The 15721-nt window shown below is 38.3% G+C and overlaps 1 protein-coding gene across 2 annotated transcripts in view; it reads right to left on the bottom strand.

Annotated features, from left to right (window-relative positions):
• LOC109048817 (laminin subunit alpha-5-like) overlaps positions 1-11227 on the bottom strand; it is a 67727-nt gene extending 56500 nt beyond the window's left edge. For both annotated transcript variants that reach the window (XM_042750703.1, XM_042750704.1), the window contains exons 1-2: positions 10725-11227; positions 8703-8855 (exon numbers count right to left, since the gene is read on the bottom strand). In XM_042750703.1, coding sequence (XP_042606637.1) covers positions 8703-8855; positions 10725-10973 — 402 coding nt within the window. In that variant the 5' untranslated portion in view covers positions 10974-11227. The remainder of the gene's footprint in view (positions 1-8702; positions 8856-10724) is intronic.
• Between the last annotated feature and the right edge of the window lie 4494 nt (positions 11228-15721).

Raw genomic sequence — 15721 nt, 5'->3', positions numbered from 1 at the left:
TGGTTTCACATGCTTGGGGGCAGAGTTTAGAAATCCTCTTAAAGGACACCCTGGAAATTTATATCAGAACTGTGGCGCCATGTTTTAATGCATCTATTGTATACTATACAGACGACATACAGAATATATTTGCTTTCATGGGCGACAATGGCATGCTGAAATCTACTTATAAGACTTTTAAAACGCCTCCTTCACTATTTTCTTGGCTGCCCAGTTTCTCTGTCTCTTGATTAAAAGTGGGGCCTAAAAAAAGGGGAAAGGCCAGTGAAAAAAGCCCCCTTCGGGGCAAAGGGAGGGGGGAATGGTATTTATATCCCTCTATTTGCCCCCTTAACCAAAGTGACCCACTCTCCGCAACAAACACACTTCCCCTCCCCTCTCAGGCCCAACCCAACCAATGAACCATTGAATGGATGAAAGACTCCAACAACAGCTCTTGTTGACCCGACAAAAACAAACATTTACTCTCTCATTAACAAGGCCAGCGCTCAGTTCTCGCGTTCACTCTATACTTTTTCCATCTTTTCAGGATCCTGTACTCTAAATTCCATTTATCAGTGTGGAGAGGAAGGATTCAAGAACAAAAAAGGGAAAGAACGAGAGAGAGATGAAAGGGAAAGAATGCCCACAAGGAGCTTAAAATTTAGCGCATTCAGGCAAATGAGTAATAATTCTATTTCTATGTAATGATTCACTGCGTAGTAGTTACGGTCAGCAGTGCTGAGTGTGAATTCTCATCTATTCATCAGAGGAAATAATATGAGACATCAGGGCCTGAGACACTGAACTTTACGCCAATGTGCCCAAAATGTAGAAAGAAACTTTTGTGCGTGAACCGATCACATTAGCATTAAACTATTAATAGCCTGACTTCATAATGTCAGCTCATTCAAATGACTAAGAGCTGCTGAGAATAAAATATGGAAAATTCAAATAACATTCTGATCAAGTGTAAAATGCTAGTAATCTCAGTCTAAAGGGGAATGTGCTCTGATACTTTTGTTTACAACACTATTCATCCTGGTAAATCTAGAAAAAAACATGGCAGCTGGTTTTACACAGTTTTTAGCTCAATGATGACTACAGATAAATGTAACAATATAGCTATGAAAAGTCTGATGGGCTATCAATTCATCAACTGGGGAGAAAAAAATCATTGTGAAAGTGATTCCAGTGATATCATTCCTCTGTGTCATTGTTATAGTTGAAAAGTTGAACATCAATATTGGCACTGTCTTACAGCAGCCCCAAAAAGTCTTTGGACACTTAAGTCACATTTAAAACTGTAAAAAAGCTAAGACACCTGCGTGAACCTTTAAGAAAAATGTACAGCTACAAAAAATAAACTTTTTGAAAAATAGTTTAGATAGTTGTGAAAAGTGAAGATAGTTCAGAAAAAAAGCTCTCTTAGAAATTGTTTGCTGATGCTACTTCTTATTTTGTATCTAGTGCTATGAAGTTCAGGCATTTTCAGGAGTCCAAAAGAGTCCAAATATTTTTTGGGGCCACTATATATTGCTCAAACACTAAACTCGTTCACCAACTTGACCGGCACAGGCTGGTATGAGCTTATTTACAACACAGCTTTAAGATCATTCTCTGACGCCAGCCAGAAATTCCCTTTAAAGTAGAATCATCACTGACCAGAAGATTTTACCTCGCCAAAATACACATCACTCGCCTTTATTCACAGCTATAGTATAAAGATCGATAATGAGCTCCTAATATGTGAACATGAGCTTGAACTCTGGTTTTAGGATACCAGAATCATATATCTAATAAATCAAAAAAGGAAAATTTTAGATCTACATGTTCTTGACTGACCATTCCATCAGTCAATTTTGGTTTGCCTCAGGTAGTTAATCAGCAGACTTCTGAAGCAGCGATAGGTCTTAAAACCTAATCTGTAGACATGTCGCCTGCGAATGAGAGCTATCTTGCACACAAGGCTCAGAGATAAGCAAGGTCACACTGCAGGTTTGTGTACCTATCCGCTAAAAGGCTCCAGGACCTCCCTTTTGTCTCAGGTGTGAGTGAGGTCTTGGAGATTCGGAGGTGGGTTTCTTTCTCTACAGCATGAAGGCACAGGTTTCAACAGGAATCAGGGGCGTTGCTGAACTCTGTCACATTTCTGTTTTAAAACCACTACAACAGCCCCCACAAGCCATCTCAAAATCTCCCGCCTCATTTTGGGGGTCAATTGTTCATTTGGGTTTGACATTTTTTCTTGAAGGATATCTCCTGGCCAGAAGGAGGGGAATGTGAGGATCCCTGAGGAGGTGTGAATTGTTCTCATTCATTCCTATGTGACATGAAAGAACAGCTATCAGATCTACAAGCATGCTTTTGTTAAAGTTGATGACTAAAGATTATTCAGGACATGTACTGGGCATGGATATAAAATTAACATGCTAATTTAATGTCAGTAATCAAAATAATGTCATGAAAAAAACTAAAATTAATCATGTTAATCATTAGCGTTTTTTTCAGCCAATAATTCCACGTCTCTGAATTATCTAATATATTATATATATATATTATATATACTATATATATATAGAAAACTATATATTATATATATATATATATATATATATATATATATATATATATATAGAAAACAAGTTTTATATCAAAGTGTTTCCTCACAATGCTTGGAATCTCTGAGCTAAATGAAATAGAAATTAACTATCGACCCTGAAGTTCAAACAAAAATCAGCCAATCTTATCTTCAGTTTCACTATTCCTGACTATTGTCACGTTAACCTCACCTATTTGTCAACATCCTCTCCTTGAACTCCTCAAAGTTCACTGCTTCTTTATGAAGATGAGTGAACTACTCCTTATCCTCTCTTCTCAAAAAATGCTGTTGAAATGCTCTGCTAATATTTGATAGGGGAGTGGAGGAAACTCTGAACTGCCCTGTGACGCTTACAGCCAAGAAACGAGATAAGAACAGTCTGTTCAAGACTGAAATCAGGAAGTGAAGAGATAGAAAAAGAAAAAAAGCTAAATCAGTGCTACTAGTTGGAGAATGCATGGTGAGATGAAGGCTGTGGACCGTAGTGACCTGCAGATACACTGTGAGCGAAACAGTTGAGGAACACATGAGGAACCGAACTAACAGAATGACTGGAACATGTCAATAAGAAACTCACATTGGTCAATTATTTTCAAAGCAGAAATGTATATGGAGAGGTTGTGTCTGCTGATCCTTCCAGATCCTCCATGTCTCCAAAAAAGTCTTTCCAAACATCATCCTTTTCAAAGAGGGCAAAACCAGCAATTTTTGAAGGAAAAAGGCTGTTGAGAAGTTGGAATTGGATCATTGCACATTAACATACGAATGCTTGTGTTTATAGATTTACCAATAACTCAGTATTCAGCAACTTGACTAGCCCTGATGAATGATATTGTGAGCTACACTGATACACAGAGTTTAGCAAATCACAACAGATATTCACATATAGAAAGGGCTTTGCTTAAAAGGTACAGTACCAGTCTGTTAACTCTGTGGGTTTGCACCTTTCAGATAATGTACATCAAAATTACCACTGCTTTTGGCACCAGAAGCGAACATTAAAAGTGGACATCTGGGAAATAATAAAATGCTACAAAAGTGTAGAATATGGCCCCTTTAATAAATAATAGGAGGTGAGCAGAGGTCAGCAGTGTGCTCGGTGTCAGTGAAGATATATGCATCTGGGATTTAAATGGGGCCACTGCCAACAGGGATGCTGGGGGAAAGAAGCTGCATAAAAACCACAGACAAAACCGTCCGTCATGATCGATGGCTGAAGTCGAGGTAGAGGGCTCTGAAGAATCTAGGCCAGGAGTTCAGATCCCTGCTGTTTCTGAATTAATGATGGTTCACACTCATGCACGAGACACTCTCATGGACGTCTGTTTTGTACAAGCCTGCTCATATTAAATGGAAGGGCAACTAGGGCTCTGACTAACAGGAAAAATTGGATCATAAAAAGTTTATTCTTGTGCCCTTGTCTCCATGGTTCCCTCCTATTACGGTCAGATTGTGCGATATTGTCTTTTCTTCTCTCGCTCCCATTTACAGGCCCATTTTCATGCTTAGTAAACACCATGAAAGGGTGGGTGAGAAAAAGGGCGGATGTTTGTATATGCAAGTTTGCCTGGGCATTGGATCTGGACAGACGTGAACGAGACAACTTCGGTTTAAACAGAAAAAGAGAGTGCAAGAGGAATGCAAGAAGAGAGGTGCTGGTGCATCATACGATGCATGCATAAGAGCAAGAGTGTCTCAGAAGAGACATTATTCATAATATCATCTCATTCTGGATATTGATCTACAGGTCTGACAGATAGAAAGCATGTCATGCTTTCCAGTGGAAAAAAGTAAAGGAAAAGCAAGGGACGATGCTGAGAACTGCACAATGGGAGCTTTGTTTGCCAAGGTATGCAGGCCACACACTGGGATGTCCCATAGGCTGAGACTATGGAAAACACACACACACAAACTTTGACAAGGTAGATCTTGTACCTGAGGCATAATGCACTGTCAGTGGAAAATTTGTGTCATTGTGCATACAAAAAAATGTATGAAAATCAATTCATTTTCCAACCCTTTCCAAAACTGTATGACTTTCTTTCATGTGAGGAAGGAAGACAAAAGAAGATTTTTTGAAAAAGATTAAAAGTGTTTTGTTCATTCAGTGAAAGTCACTGGGATTTAATTTATTTGGGAACCCACTGACTTTTATTACAAGAACAAAAATTAGGTGAAACATTCTTTAAAATATGTTTTTTATATTCAACAGAAGAAAGTAAATCATACATTTTTGGAATTACATTTTAGGTGAACTGTCACTTTAAGCTAGCTCCTGATCACATGATCTCAACAATGGCAGAAAAACTAATGCCAAGCAATGAGAGAGAGAGCAACTGACCAAGAGAAAGAAAAAATGAGTGAGAGATCAATACATCCAGCTCTACAGCCTTGCCATTGGATAAACTCAGTCCTTACTCAATGAGAGGAAAACTTTAGTTCGGTCCGGCTCTCATGACTGGCATCATGCCCATCTCTGCGCATGGCACACAATGGGGCACTTTAGTCCCCTTTGAGACCCACTCTAGCCCCCCACCCCCACAATACACTCAAACACACTTACTCAGAGTATGGTGCAGCTCTGGATTAGACTTCGCCTATTTTTAACTATTGTTTCACATGCAACAAAAGGGCCCAGAAAAGGGCACAGGATTTCTTGCTATGGTTTAGAAGAAAAATATTTTTAGGTGTTCAAATATTTAAATGGTTCTGAGAACTTGCAATATACTTCAGCATAAAGTGCAAACTTCTGCACAGGCAATTTTACTTGTGTAAACAAGCATGTTTAAGAAACAGAAGAATAAGAAATAAGAAATAAACAACCCTGTATATTTTAAAGAGTGATGAAAGTCTCCCTGACAGGTTTGATTATTGTTTTGATGCAGTGTGGGGTATAATTTAGACCTGTTTCCTGATGGGACGGGATCCATCCATGATCTTCCGCAAATGATTTCAGGTTGATGTCTGAATACATCAGACAAGAGCTTAAGTAATGAATCATCAAGTTTAGACTTAGCTAAGTACATTAGTGGTTATTTCCCAGGCATTTATATGCTATTAGAAACAAAACTGCGTTTGTTTTTGTCTCTAATACTTAACTCTGAGTGATATTAAACTAATGTGCCCTGTGGGATCACACACTCAAATGAGGTTACATTAACAGTGACCACTTGGCTAGGAGAGGTCCCACAGTAAAGTGGAAAACAATTTTCGGCTTAAAGCCATTATAAGTGTTTTTAGCTTAGGTTTTGCTTTTTTCATTAGACTGAATAAGACTGCTGCCCTGCCTTCAACCGCACAATTTTCTCCAAAACCTGCCCTAGCTGTGTCAACAAACCTGAATACATAAAATAGGCAGTCCACATTGTCATGGCCTGCATATATTTTGTACAGATTTCATTTGGTTTTGCATGTATAATTTCATTATTTTACCCAGAGAAAAACATTCTCTCAAATGCATTTCTTTTAACTTTTTCAGTACCACAAAAAGTAAGCTTATTAACATGAACGAATCTGTTGGGGAAAGAACCTGCATAAACACTGGTGTTAATACTCTATTGCATAATGCAGAAAAAATTTGCAAAAAGTGTTTGGGATCATTTAACAGACAGAAAAAGAGAGTGAGCGAGAGAAGCGGGACATGAACTGTGGTTGTGATGGAGAGGGTCGTTTTCTCCCTGAACAGGTTGAGACAGATACTGAGTAACTAACATTCCAGTCTAATTCATCTGCTCTGAGGGGTCAGAAAGAGCCTCATACCTGTGTTAGAGGAGACCTCTAAAGCAGCATCACTATTACTACTCTTCATACTTCAGTTAAAGCTCTGAACAAACCCCTAACTATACAGTATTAAACTTTTGGTGCTTAACTAATCCCGCTCTGCTTGTGGTATTGATAAGAATGATATTTCAAATCATGTGGAAAGATACTCTTCTAAGATATCTAAGATCTGTTTTAAACTTAAGACACACTATAATGGGTGAGAAATCTAATTGGGCCGAGCATCCATCTATTAACCATTATTCGTTCATTAGTAACTACATAGCAACATTCTAAAAACCAATCAGATCACATAGCAATGCCTTGTCAGCCACTGTGAAACTCAGATTTTCTACAGATGAAGATTTGATGGCATTAATATATGTAGCACATCTCTCTCACTCTCTCTGCTCAGTGATGCATGTATGAAAGCTCATGTATTGCTTTTTAATAAGCTGGTTTAAGTGGCACTGAAAAAACACCAGCCACATAAAAGAACTCAGTACAAAGCCAGTCACTGCTCTCTGCCTCCATTCAGAGAGAGAGAGCGGGGGGAGGGAGAGAGAGATTGAGAGAGAAAAGAAAGTAGGTTGTACATGGCTTAGTCTGTCACATATTACAGCCATGTGAATGAGACTAAAACTACATAGCCAGGTTATACATACAGCAATACTGCTCTGAGCCAACAAGACTAAGTATAGAACAGATACTCAACCGATCAAATGTTTAGAGTCAGTAAGAATTTTTTTTTAATGAAAATAAAAGTAAAACTTTCTATTCATCAAAGAATCCTGGAAAAAAAAAATGAATCAGCACAACTGTTTTCCACATTGATAATAAGAAATGTTTCTTGAGCAGTAAATCATTATATTATTATGATTTCTGAAGGATCATGTGACACTGAAGACTGGAGTAATGATGCTGAAAATTCAGCTTTGATCACAGAAATAAATTAGCATTTAAAATATTCAAATATAAAACAGTTATTTTAAATTGCAATAATAGTTGATTATACTGTATTGCTGTTATTACTGTATTTTTGATGAAATAATGCAGCTTTGGAGAGCATAAGAGAAAAATGTACAAACTTACACAATGGTAGTGTCTAAACAATACATTTTATGTTCTTGTATCACTTTGTTAAAGGGGTCATATGATGTTGCTAAAAAGAACATTATTTTGTGTATTTGGTGTAATGTAATATGTTTATGCGGTTTAAGGTTAAAAAAACACATTATTTTCCACATACTGTACATTATTGTTTCTCCTCTATGCCCCGCCTTCTGAAAAGTGTCAAATTTCACAAAGCTCATCTCTCTAAAAAAAGTGAGGTGTGCTGTGATTGGCCAGCTATCCAGTGTGTTGTGATTGGCCGAATGCCTCGAGTGTGTGACGGAAATGTTACGCCTCTTAACAAATTGTGATGCCTTCTCCGGCCGGAGCGATGAGACAAAAACATAAAACCCATTATAAACGTGATATAAACATGATTTCTAGTCGTGTTTTCTTTTGGAAGGAAAAAACAAAGTAGACTTTAGTCTTTGCAACTTAACAGATCTTCTTTATTCACCAAAAGCATATAACACCAAAGAAAAAGAAAATTTGAAATCGCATCATATGACCCCTTTGACGTTTTCTGCTCACATAATAAAAGAATTACTCAAAATTGAATTACTACTACATATTACTATTACATTTATTTGATTTGTGTTGTGGTTCTGCTCACTAAAATTTTTAAGAAACCTCAGACTTTCTACAATTTCTACATTGATTTTCGTGGAAATTTTGTCAAAAGGATTCAAACATGGATTAAATGCAGCTGTAATAATATGTAATAAATGAATATTGAATAGGGAATCTGTATAACTTGACTTCTTGAGACATGAGGTTAGACTGTGTCTTAAGAGCCTGGAACTCAATAGAGAAACTTTAGTTGGCAGAAAATTGCTTCCCTTCCTCTCTTTCTCATTTGAGCAGCATATCAGCTATATACAGCAGTGCCAACTCTTTATGTAGAAGCCACTGGGAATGCTGGGGGAGAGCATGAGTAATGTTTGTTTTCCATGACAGTTTAGAAAGTAATAATCTTAAATGGCCCCTGGCTGTTCTGCTATTCACAAACCTTTAATACACAAGACCAAGACGTGAAGTGTTCAGAGCAAAAAACTCCAGACTCGAGTATGAATGGATGAGCTTCAACTTAGGGTCCACCCTTGAAATTCTACACTCATGTGCAATCCACAAAAGCGCCTGCTGTAGCCGAGTATCAGATGACTCTACTGTACGCTGAATAATCTGAACACGATATGTGTGTGTGTGGGTGGAGGTGTGACAGAGAGCAAGGAATGCATCAGTAATATACCTGTCCTAAGTCCAGAGTGACGTTGACCTCGTTGTATTTTGCACTGCGGGAGAGAGGAGGGCTTTGCCACCATCGCTCGGTGCCATCGATGGCATTGTTGATGGGATGCGCTCTGTTAGTGTCTTCGGAGGAGCAGATGTCACAGTACTGGCCCTGATAACACAGGAAGTTAAATTCAACTGTAAATTAAGCTTCTGACATAATAAGTTGCACAGTTAAGATTCGTGGACAATTTCACTCAATCATGACAACAATAGTACATCCAATTATGAGAGAATAATAAACTAAAGCGTTATAACTGAACACTGATACCTGTACAAAGTAATCTGCAAAGTTACAAAACTGAAATTCAGCACCTAATTGTTGGGCATGTTTGCACCACCCTGATTTGCATAATTCTTTTAGTGACTACAGAAAGCATGTGCAAATAAATGACTATTTACAGATGCAATTCCTTCTTTGCAAATCCCCCCGTTATATCTAAACCTTTTATCTGTTTATTTCTGATAATGCAGACTGTAGGACAACATGAGAACTTGTGTTCTATGATGAGCTGAGTTGTAGAAACTGTGACTGAAAAAGATAAAACTTCATTTTTCTACATAAATACCATGCAGTAGTCCGTTGAAACGGTGATCAGCAAATAATACACTTGTTGCTTAGCTGGATTTGTTGGGGTTTACTCTGCAGGACATTTTAGTGAAACATCGGAAGAAACCAAGGAATGCACTCCCTTCATTATCCAACTTCTGGCAACCCAACCCATTTTTATTATTATTTATACTTGGCTAGGAAAATAGATTCATTTATACCAGTAGAAATAAACGAACAGGAGTGAAATCAATCAGAAATTCACCAAATTGTGTTAAGACCACCCATGTGTGAAGATTTCAGAGATTGATGAGATGAGATTTTGACTAGCAATTAATTTAGCCTTTACTTACAGCAACATTAACATAGTTACTGTAGTTGCTGCTATTACTGTAAAATAATCATAAATTAAAAAGGGATCTCCTTCAAACGGCACTTCCAAAAATCAGTAATTTTCAACTTCCAAAATTTCAGTAGTTTTACTGTAGTGCATAATACGCATCTAAAATAATATTTAAAATAACTGAATCACTCTGTCTACATTTAGCGTTTTTCTTAAAAATGGTTGAAATAACACCCTAAACAAGTACACATCACTGTTTTTTACTGCATCAACTAATAACAGAAACTTTGGTTGTAGTATAACCATGGACAAGCAAAATTTGGATACCGATGAGTATGAAATGATTGTGGCTTAGTTAAAGCGCAGTACAAATGGACTGCAGGCATGTGATGTTGTGTCTTGAGAAGATGCCTGCAGCCACTGATCAGGTCGCAACATTTTATTAACATGTTCTTTGAAGTATGGTGCAAATCTGTGTGCGTGTGTGGCTCCCTCAAGGTCTTATATCAAATGCCACACATTCCTCAGGGAAAATCCCAGTAGCAGTGCTACGGGGGGGGTTGCGTTTCACTCTTTACAACGTTTAAACATTTCACTCACTCGCCTACAAGCTTAGTTGAGTCTCCTAAGCCTGCTGCTTATGAAGCTTCAGTGGGGGTCTCTTATGAGGAGCACTTTATAGGAGTCTCTGGCCTTTTCACCTTAAGCAGGTGCTCTCAAAAAAAAAAAAAAAGATAAAGATATTGCACAGTTTCTCAGCCCCAAAGCACTGTCCTGACTTTACAAACAAAATAAATAAATAAATAAATATTACCATGTTTTTGGACAGGGTACTAATAAGTCCAATATATATGATTTAAAAAAAAAATATGGTAATAAATCTTTTGGATGTGCTGCTGGGTCACATATGGTAATTCAGCACTATGGGAGGATCTGTTATATAGCTATAAAAACGATAAAAAGTGCATTTCACAAAGTCAAATCGAGTCCAACATCAGCTATAACGAAAACAAACTAACATCAAAATGCGCTTTTATCCATTTTTAGTAATGTAAAGTTAGAGAAGTAAATATTTCCCACATCTTTACCTGAATAGTCTGGCTTGGGTCCCCTGACACGGGGCCCCCGACCAGTTTGCAGTACAGGTCTTGAATCGGCTGCTGGCTCTCGTCCACTCCGCAGGTCGCCGTGGCCGTGATTTTAGTCCCCTCCGCTAGATTAAAATACGGTGGGTGCAGACTGTATCCGTTCACGCCGTTGATGGGCAGCTCCTGCGCCGTTAAAGCGTCCGTGAGGAGCAGCAGCGACAGAAACACCAGCACCGGTCCCCTCGCCATCTTTACCTGTGCCGCACACTCAACACTGTTACAGCCGGTCTAAACGTCTACGGAGCGCTTGCTGTGGGATCAGTCACGGACATTTGGAGAAACCCAGTACACAGAGAGTATCGTCTGTTTCTGTGTGTGTGTGTGATGCACAATCATAGGCAGATATACGCAGCTCGGTGGCACCTTCTCTCTCGGTCTCTGCCTCTGTGCTGTTCTGAAAGGGCAGTGCGCTCTGTGTGTGAGTCTCTGTGTGTGTGTGTGTGTGTGTGTGTGTGTGTGTGTGTGTGTGTGTGTGTGAGTTGAGAGAGGGCAGTGCACTCTGTGTGTCTGTGTGTGTGTGTGTGTGTGTGTGTGTGTGTGTGTGAGGGTTGGGTTGAGTGAGGGCAGTGCAGTGCGTGTGCAGTCCTGTCTCTCTCACACACACTGCTGAGGACCCTAATTCTGCGAATTTATAAACCGAGGAATAACGTTACAAATTCTGTCATTTAACGTTACTCACCCATGACCATGTTGTTCCGTATGGCTTGCTTGCTTCTGTGGGTCAAAAATTCTAAAGTTATTACTCTTTTGGACATTGACTAGACACAATAACGCCATAAAATTATAATAAAATCGTGGTCTACACGCGTTATATTGCTTATATAAATTTTCTAAAGACATCAGATTACTTTCTGTGAGGAAAAGTCGTTAAATCTTCCCGCCAATCGATTTCAAATGTGCGCTAGATTATGTCCGATTCTTGGACCGAGTCGAATCTTAAATCTAATTGATTCTGAACGAATCCGAGTGATTCGGTTCACCCATTCAATCACAGCAAGCGACTTTTTGCACTAAGTGAAAATAGCATATTTTCTTAGCGATATATTCTATTTATACTGTGTTAAAATATCAGGATTTTCTGCTATTTACACTACTTATTGCAATTAGTGGCAATTATCTGCACCTCAGTATTGTAGTAGTACATTATAAAAAAGTATGCAATAATAATGTATTGAGTGTAAATTATAATTTAAATTCAAATTATTAAATTGATGAACCTTATTAGGACAATAAACCCTTCCCCCAATCCTACCCGATAACTTATTTTTAAACTTTTTGATTATTTCCCTAATTTTTATTGAAAATAAATGCCTGCGATTTGAAAAGGGAGAAAAAATAGTTCGGCAAAAGTGGTATGCGCTTAACCGTCTACACTACTAAAACTGTCGACAGACTATGGCGAGTATTTTGTGACATAAGACAATCACAGGTAAAGTTAGTGTGGGTGGAGTTAGTATAGCCTCTGCCAACAAGGCGGGATATTTGTGCTTAGTGTAAATAAATACTTCTCAGGGCAGTGTTGCCAAGAATTGGGCTACTTTAACACCGTTGCCCGGGGTTGTTTTTCATGTCCGCGGGTTGAAGCGACCGCAATAATGTGACATTTATCCCCTAAAATGCGAATTTTACCAGGGGAACCCCACCAAAAAAAAAACGTGTATTTTATCCCCAGAATTCAATTTTAATCGGGGGACCCCCCTCTCAATGCAAATGAGCTTGTTCTGAGTAGCAATTGGGCACTTTTGTTGTGAAAACCTGGCAACCCTGGTTCAAGGCAGGCTAACTTTAGGTTATTAGTGGGGTATGAGAGGACCTGCTGTCCTGAATGCAGCTGTGACTGTATTCATAGTAAAGCACTCCGCCCTCGAGTACCTTACTTTTATAAAATGACTGCCACTTAAAGGCACAATATGTAAGATTTTTTTTTTATTATTAAAATATCCAAAAACCACTAAATCAGTATTTTATATTTTGCTGACTTGTGTACTTACATTATCCCAAATGTTTCAAAGAATGTTTAAATCCAGAGAAATAAGCAGTTTTAACTAGTGACACGGATCGTGTCCATAGTGTCATTGTGTCGCCTGCCGATGACGTCATAACCCCTTGATTTCCGTTTTTGTATTGTAGACAACATATAGAAACACCAAAGATGCTTAAATATGTTACGCGTTTTATTAGACAGATGATGACCGCACAGAGTGGCATTATAACAGAACTTTCACACATTTCTAGTATGATAAAACAATGCTGCTTTTTTCCCCCACATTCGCATGACCAGAAGGAGTGGAAGCGGTCGACTGTGGCATAATAAAAGCTCAGCTGCTCGTTCAGAGGCCTCGTTTAGCTTCAGCGGCTTTCAGCCTCACCCTGCTTCATTCCACTACATTAATAAATCATTAGCTCATCCATGAACCTGATTTCTGCCCGAGTCGTGTCGGATTGCATCGTCTGTGGGGATGAAGACCACATCTCCCGTGATTCCACACTCAGTCACAGCATTATCAAACTAGGCTACCTGGTCTTTGTTTATTTAAAAATTACATATTGTGCCTTTAAGAAAGGCCTACATATTAATGGTAAAAATATGTATTATTATGTTACTTTAAGCAAAAATTAGTATGGAGCTCAAATAAAAACAGACTAACTGCTCGCATAAAATTCAAGACATTAATGTTTGCCTACAAAACCAGCACTGGCTCTGCACCCCTTTACCTAAATTCATTACTTAAGACTTATATCTCCTCTAGAAGCTTGCGACCTGCAAGTGAACGTCACTTTATTGTGCATCCCAAAGAGGCAGAAAATCACTTTCACACACTTTTAAATTAAATGTTCTCCTGGTGGAATGACCTGCTCAACTCAGTCCCAGCAGCTGAGTTCTTAGCCATCTTTGAGAATCAGCCAAAAATACATCTCTTCCATCTTTATTTGACCCTCTAACTCTAGCACTCTCTAATCTAATTCTATTATTAAAAAAAAAAACTAACAGTACATTCTCTAATTTTTTATATTCTATCTATTAGTTTTCTTTTTAGTTATTATAAATTGCTAAATTACTAAATGTAAATTTAAATATATATTTTTATAAGAGTACTATAACAGTAGAGTTGTATTGTAACAATGTTTGAGAGTATAAAAAAAAACCCTACTTTGGCTTTTTGCTATATTCAAGTACTTCATGTGGTATTCTTAGGTATTACTACAATCCTTTTTTTTCTTCTTTCTTTTCGGTATTACCATAATCCAAGATTATGTATTAGTGTTGTATCTTTCACCACTGGCATCTATTCAAAGATATTGGTGCATCACTATATAGGCCTATATGTTAACTATACTAAATACAAATGTTAACTTATATATGTTATAAATACATATTAACTTTCATATATAGTGTGTGTGTGTTACACTATATATACACAAGTTTATGTTTGCCTGCAACATAAATCCCAAGTTCTACCGGTTTTTGAATAGCTTTTGGTGCTTTTCTGTGGTGTAATGAATAGCACTGCCAAGAGAAAGATCATTTTATTAGTTTCAATGATATAGGCATGAACCAGGTGAAACACTGTTGGGCTTTATCTTATTTTCGGTACTTAAAAAAAACTCTCAGAGCCTCTGCACATACTTTAAAAGGACATTTTATTGCAACACAATGCATGCTTTTTTTAAGAGCTGTGAAGGTTAAAAGTCTCCAATCAGTGCAGTATAAATCAAATGTTGTCACAGCAGACACGTAACATTTGTAAATGGCGAGCAGAGACCCATCAGAGCGTCCAACACTGTGAGATTTCCTACCAGAGCTCGTACACATTCCTCCACACCTCAGGCTTTCATTTCCCTGTCTGCAGGACCTGAGGTTTAATTAAATGGCAGCGCTCCAGAGAACAAAGTGAGAGAGGGGGGACAGAGGGAGGAGAGGAGCAGGTGTTTTCTTCACTCATTGTTTTGGCCACCTGAAAAACAGCCGGCATAAAGGCGCCCCTCTGACTAAGAGTCATAAAACACACACTATTATTCAATGCTGCAGAATAATAAGCATTAACAAGTCATATTTTGGTCAAAATGAAAACTGTGTCTTAATTTATTCAACCTCATGTCATTTCAAACTGTTTTTGTGTGTGTGTGTGTGTGTGTGAAACATAAGGCAGGATGCACTCAAATTAGACAGCAACGAGTGGCTGTCAAACTAAGGATAAGATGGCAGCCAGATGTCTGAAGACATTTAGTAACTCTGAATTAATAAAAACAGACAAACATGGCTTGTACTTACCTCCCCTGCTGATTCATGGCACTTTTAATGAATGAAGTTTAAGGCTGACACTAATATTTTCAACACATGTTGACCTCTGAACTTTGCTCTCAGGGGAGTATCTGAACAAACTGGCAGGGGTCAGCTCGGTGTTTGACTTTGGAAGTCTAGAGTCCTCCTGCTAATGCAACCGAACTCTCATTCACTTCCAAACAAGAACACATTGCACACTGCAGATCAAAATTAAAGAAGAGAGAGACAAATCTCACAACAGAGGGATGAAGGAAATGCCATCCGGCTGTCACATACTTCCTTTATAGACAAGAGAGTCAGCTCGCAAGACAAGAGATGAAAGAGAGAGGGGGGTGTGCTTCTTTTTGTCCGAAGTGTCTGTGTCAGTGTATTAGTCTCTAGTCTTCTTGACCGAGGTCTTAGTGACCCCCTGGTTGCCAGGGATTTCTTTTAAAGAGTGTGATTAATGTGTTGTAACGCCCTGTTACACCCTTACACACTCAGAGCAGGTCAGTGACTAAACTAGGGTTGTTCTTATTTTACAAGACGGATATGTTGTAGTCACATGTTTTTCCTTCAGATAATCTGCTGAGTGACAGTGAGATTGTTTGATAAAGATCAGAGGAAGCAGTGTTGTGTCACAGTTCTAATGAGGGGGAAATATTTATTTGAT

This window comes from Cyprinus carpio, chromosome B23 (assembly GCF_018340385.1).
Source record: "Cyprinus carpio isolate SPL01 chromosome B23, ASM1834038v1, whole genome shotgun sequence".
NCBI lineage: Eukaryota > Metazoa > Chordata > Actinopteri > Cypriniformes > Cyprinidae > Cyprinus > Cyprinus carpio.
The sequence above is the reverse complement of the archived record's forward strand: the minus strand, read 5'-3'. Positions and strand labels throughout refer to the sequence as shown.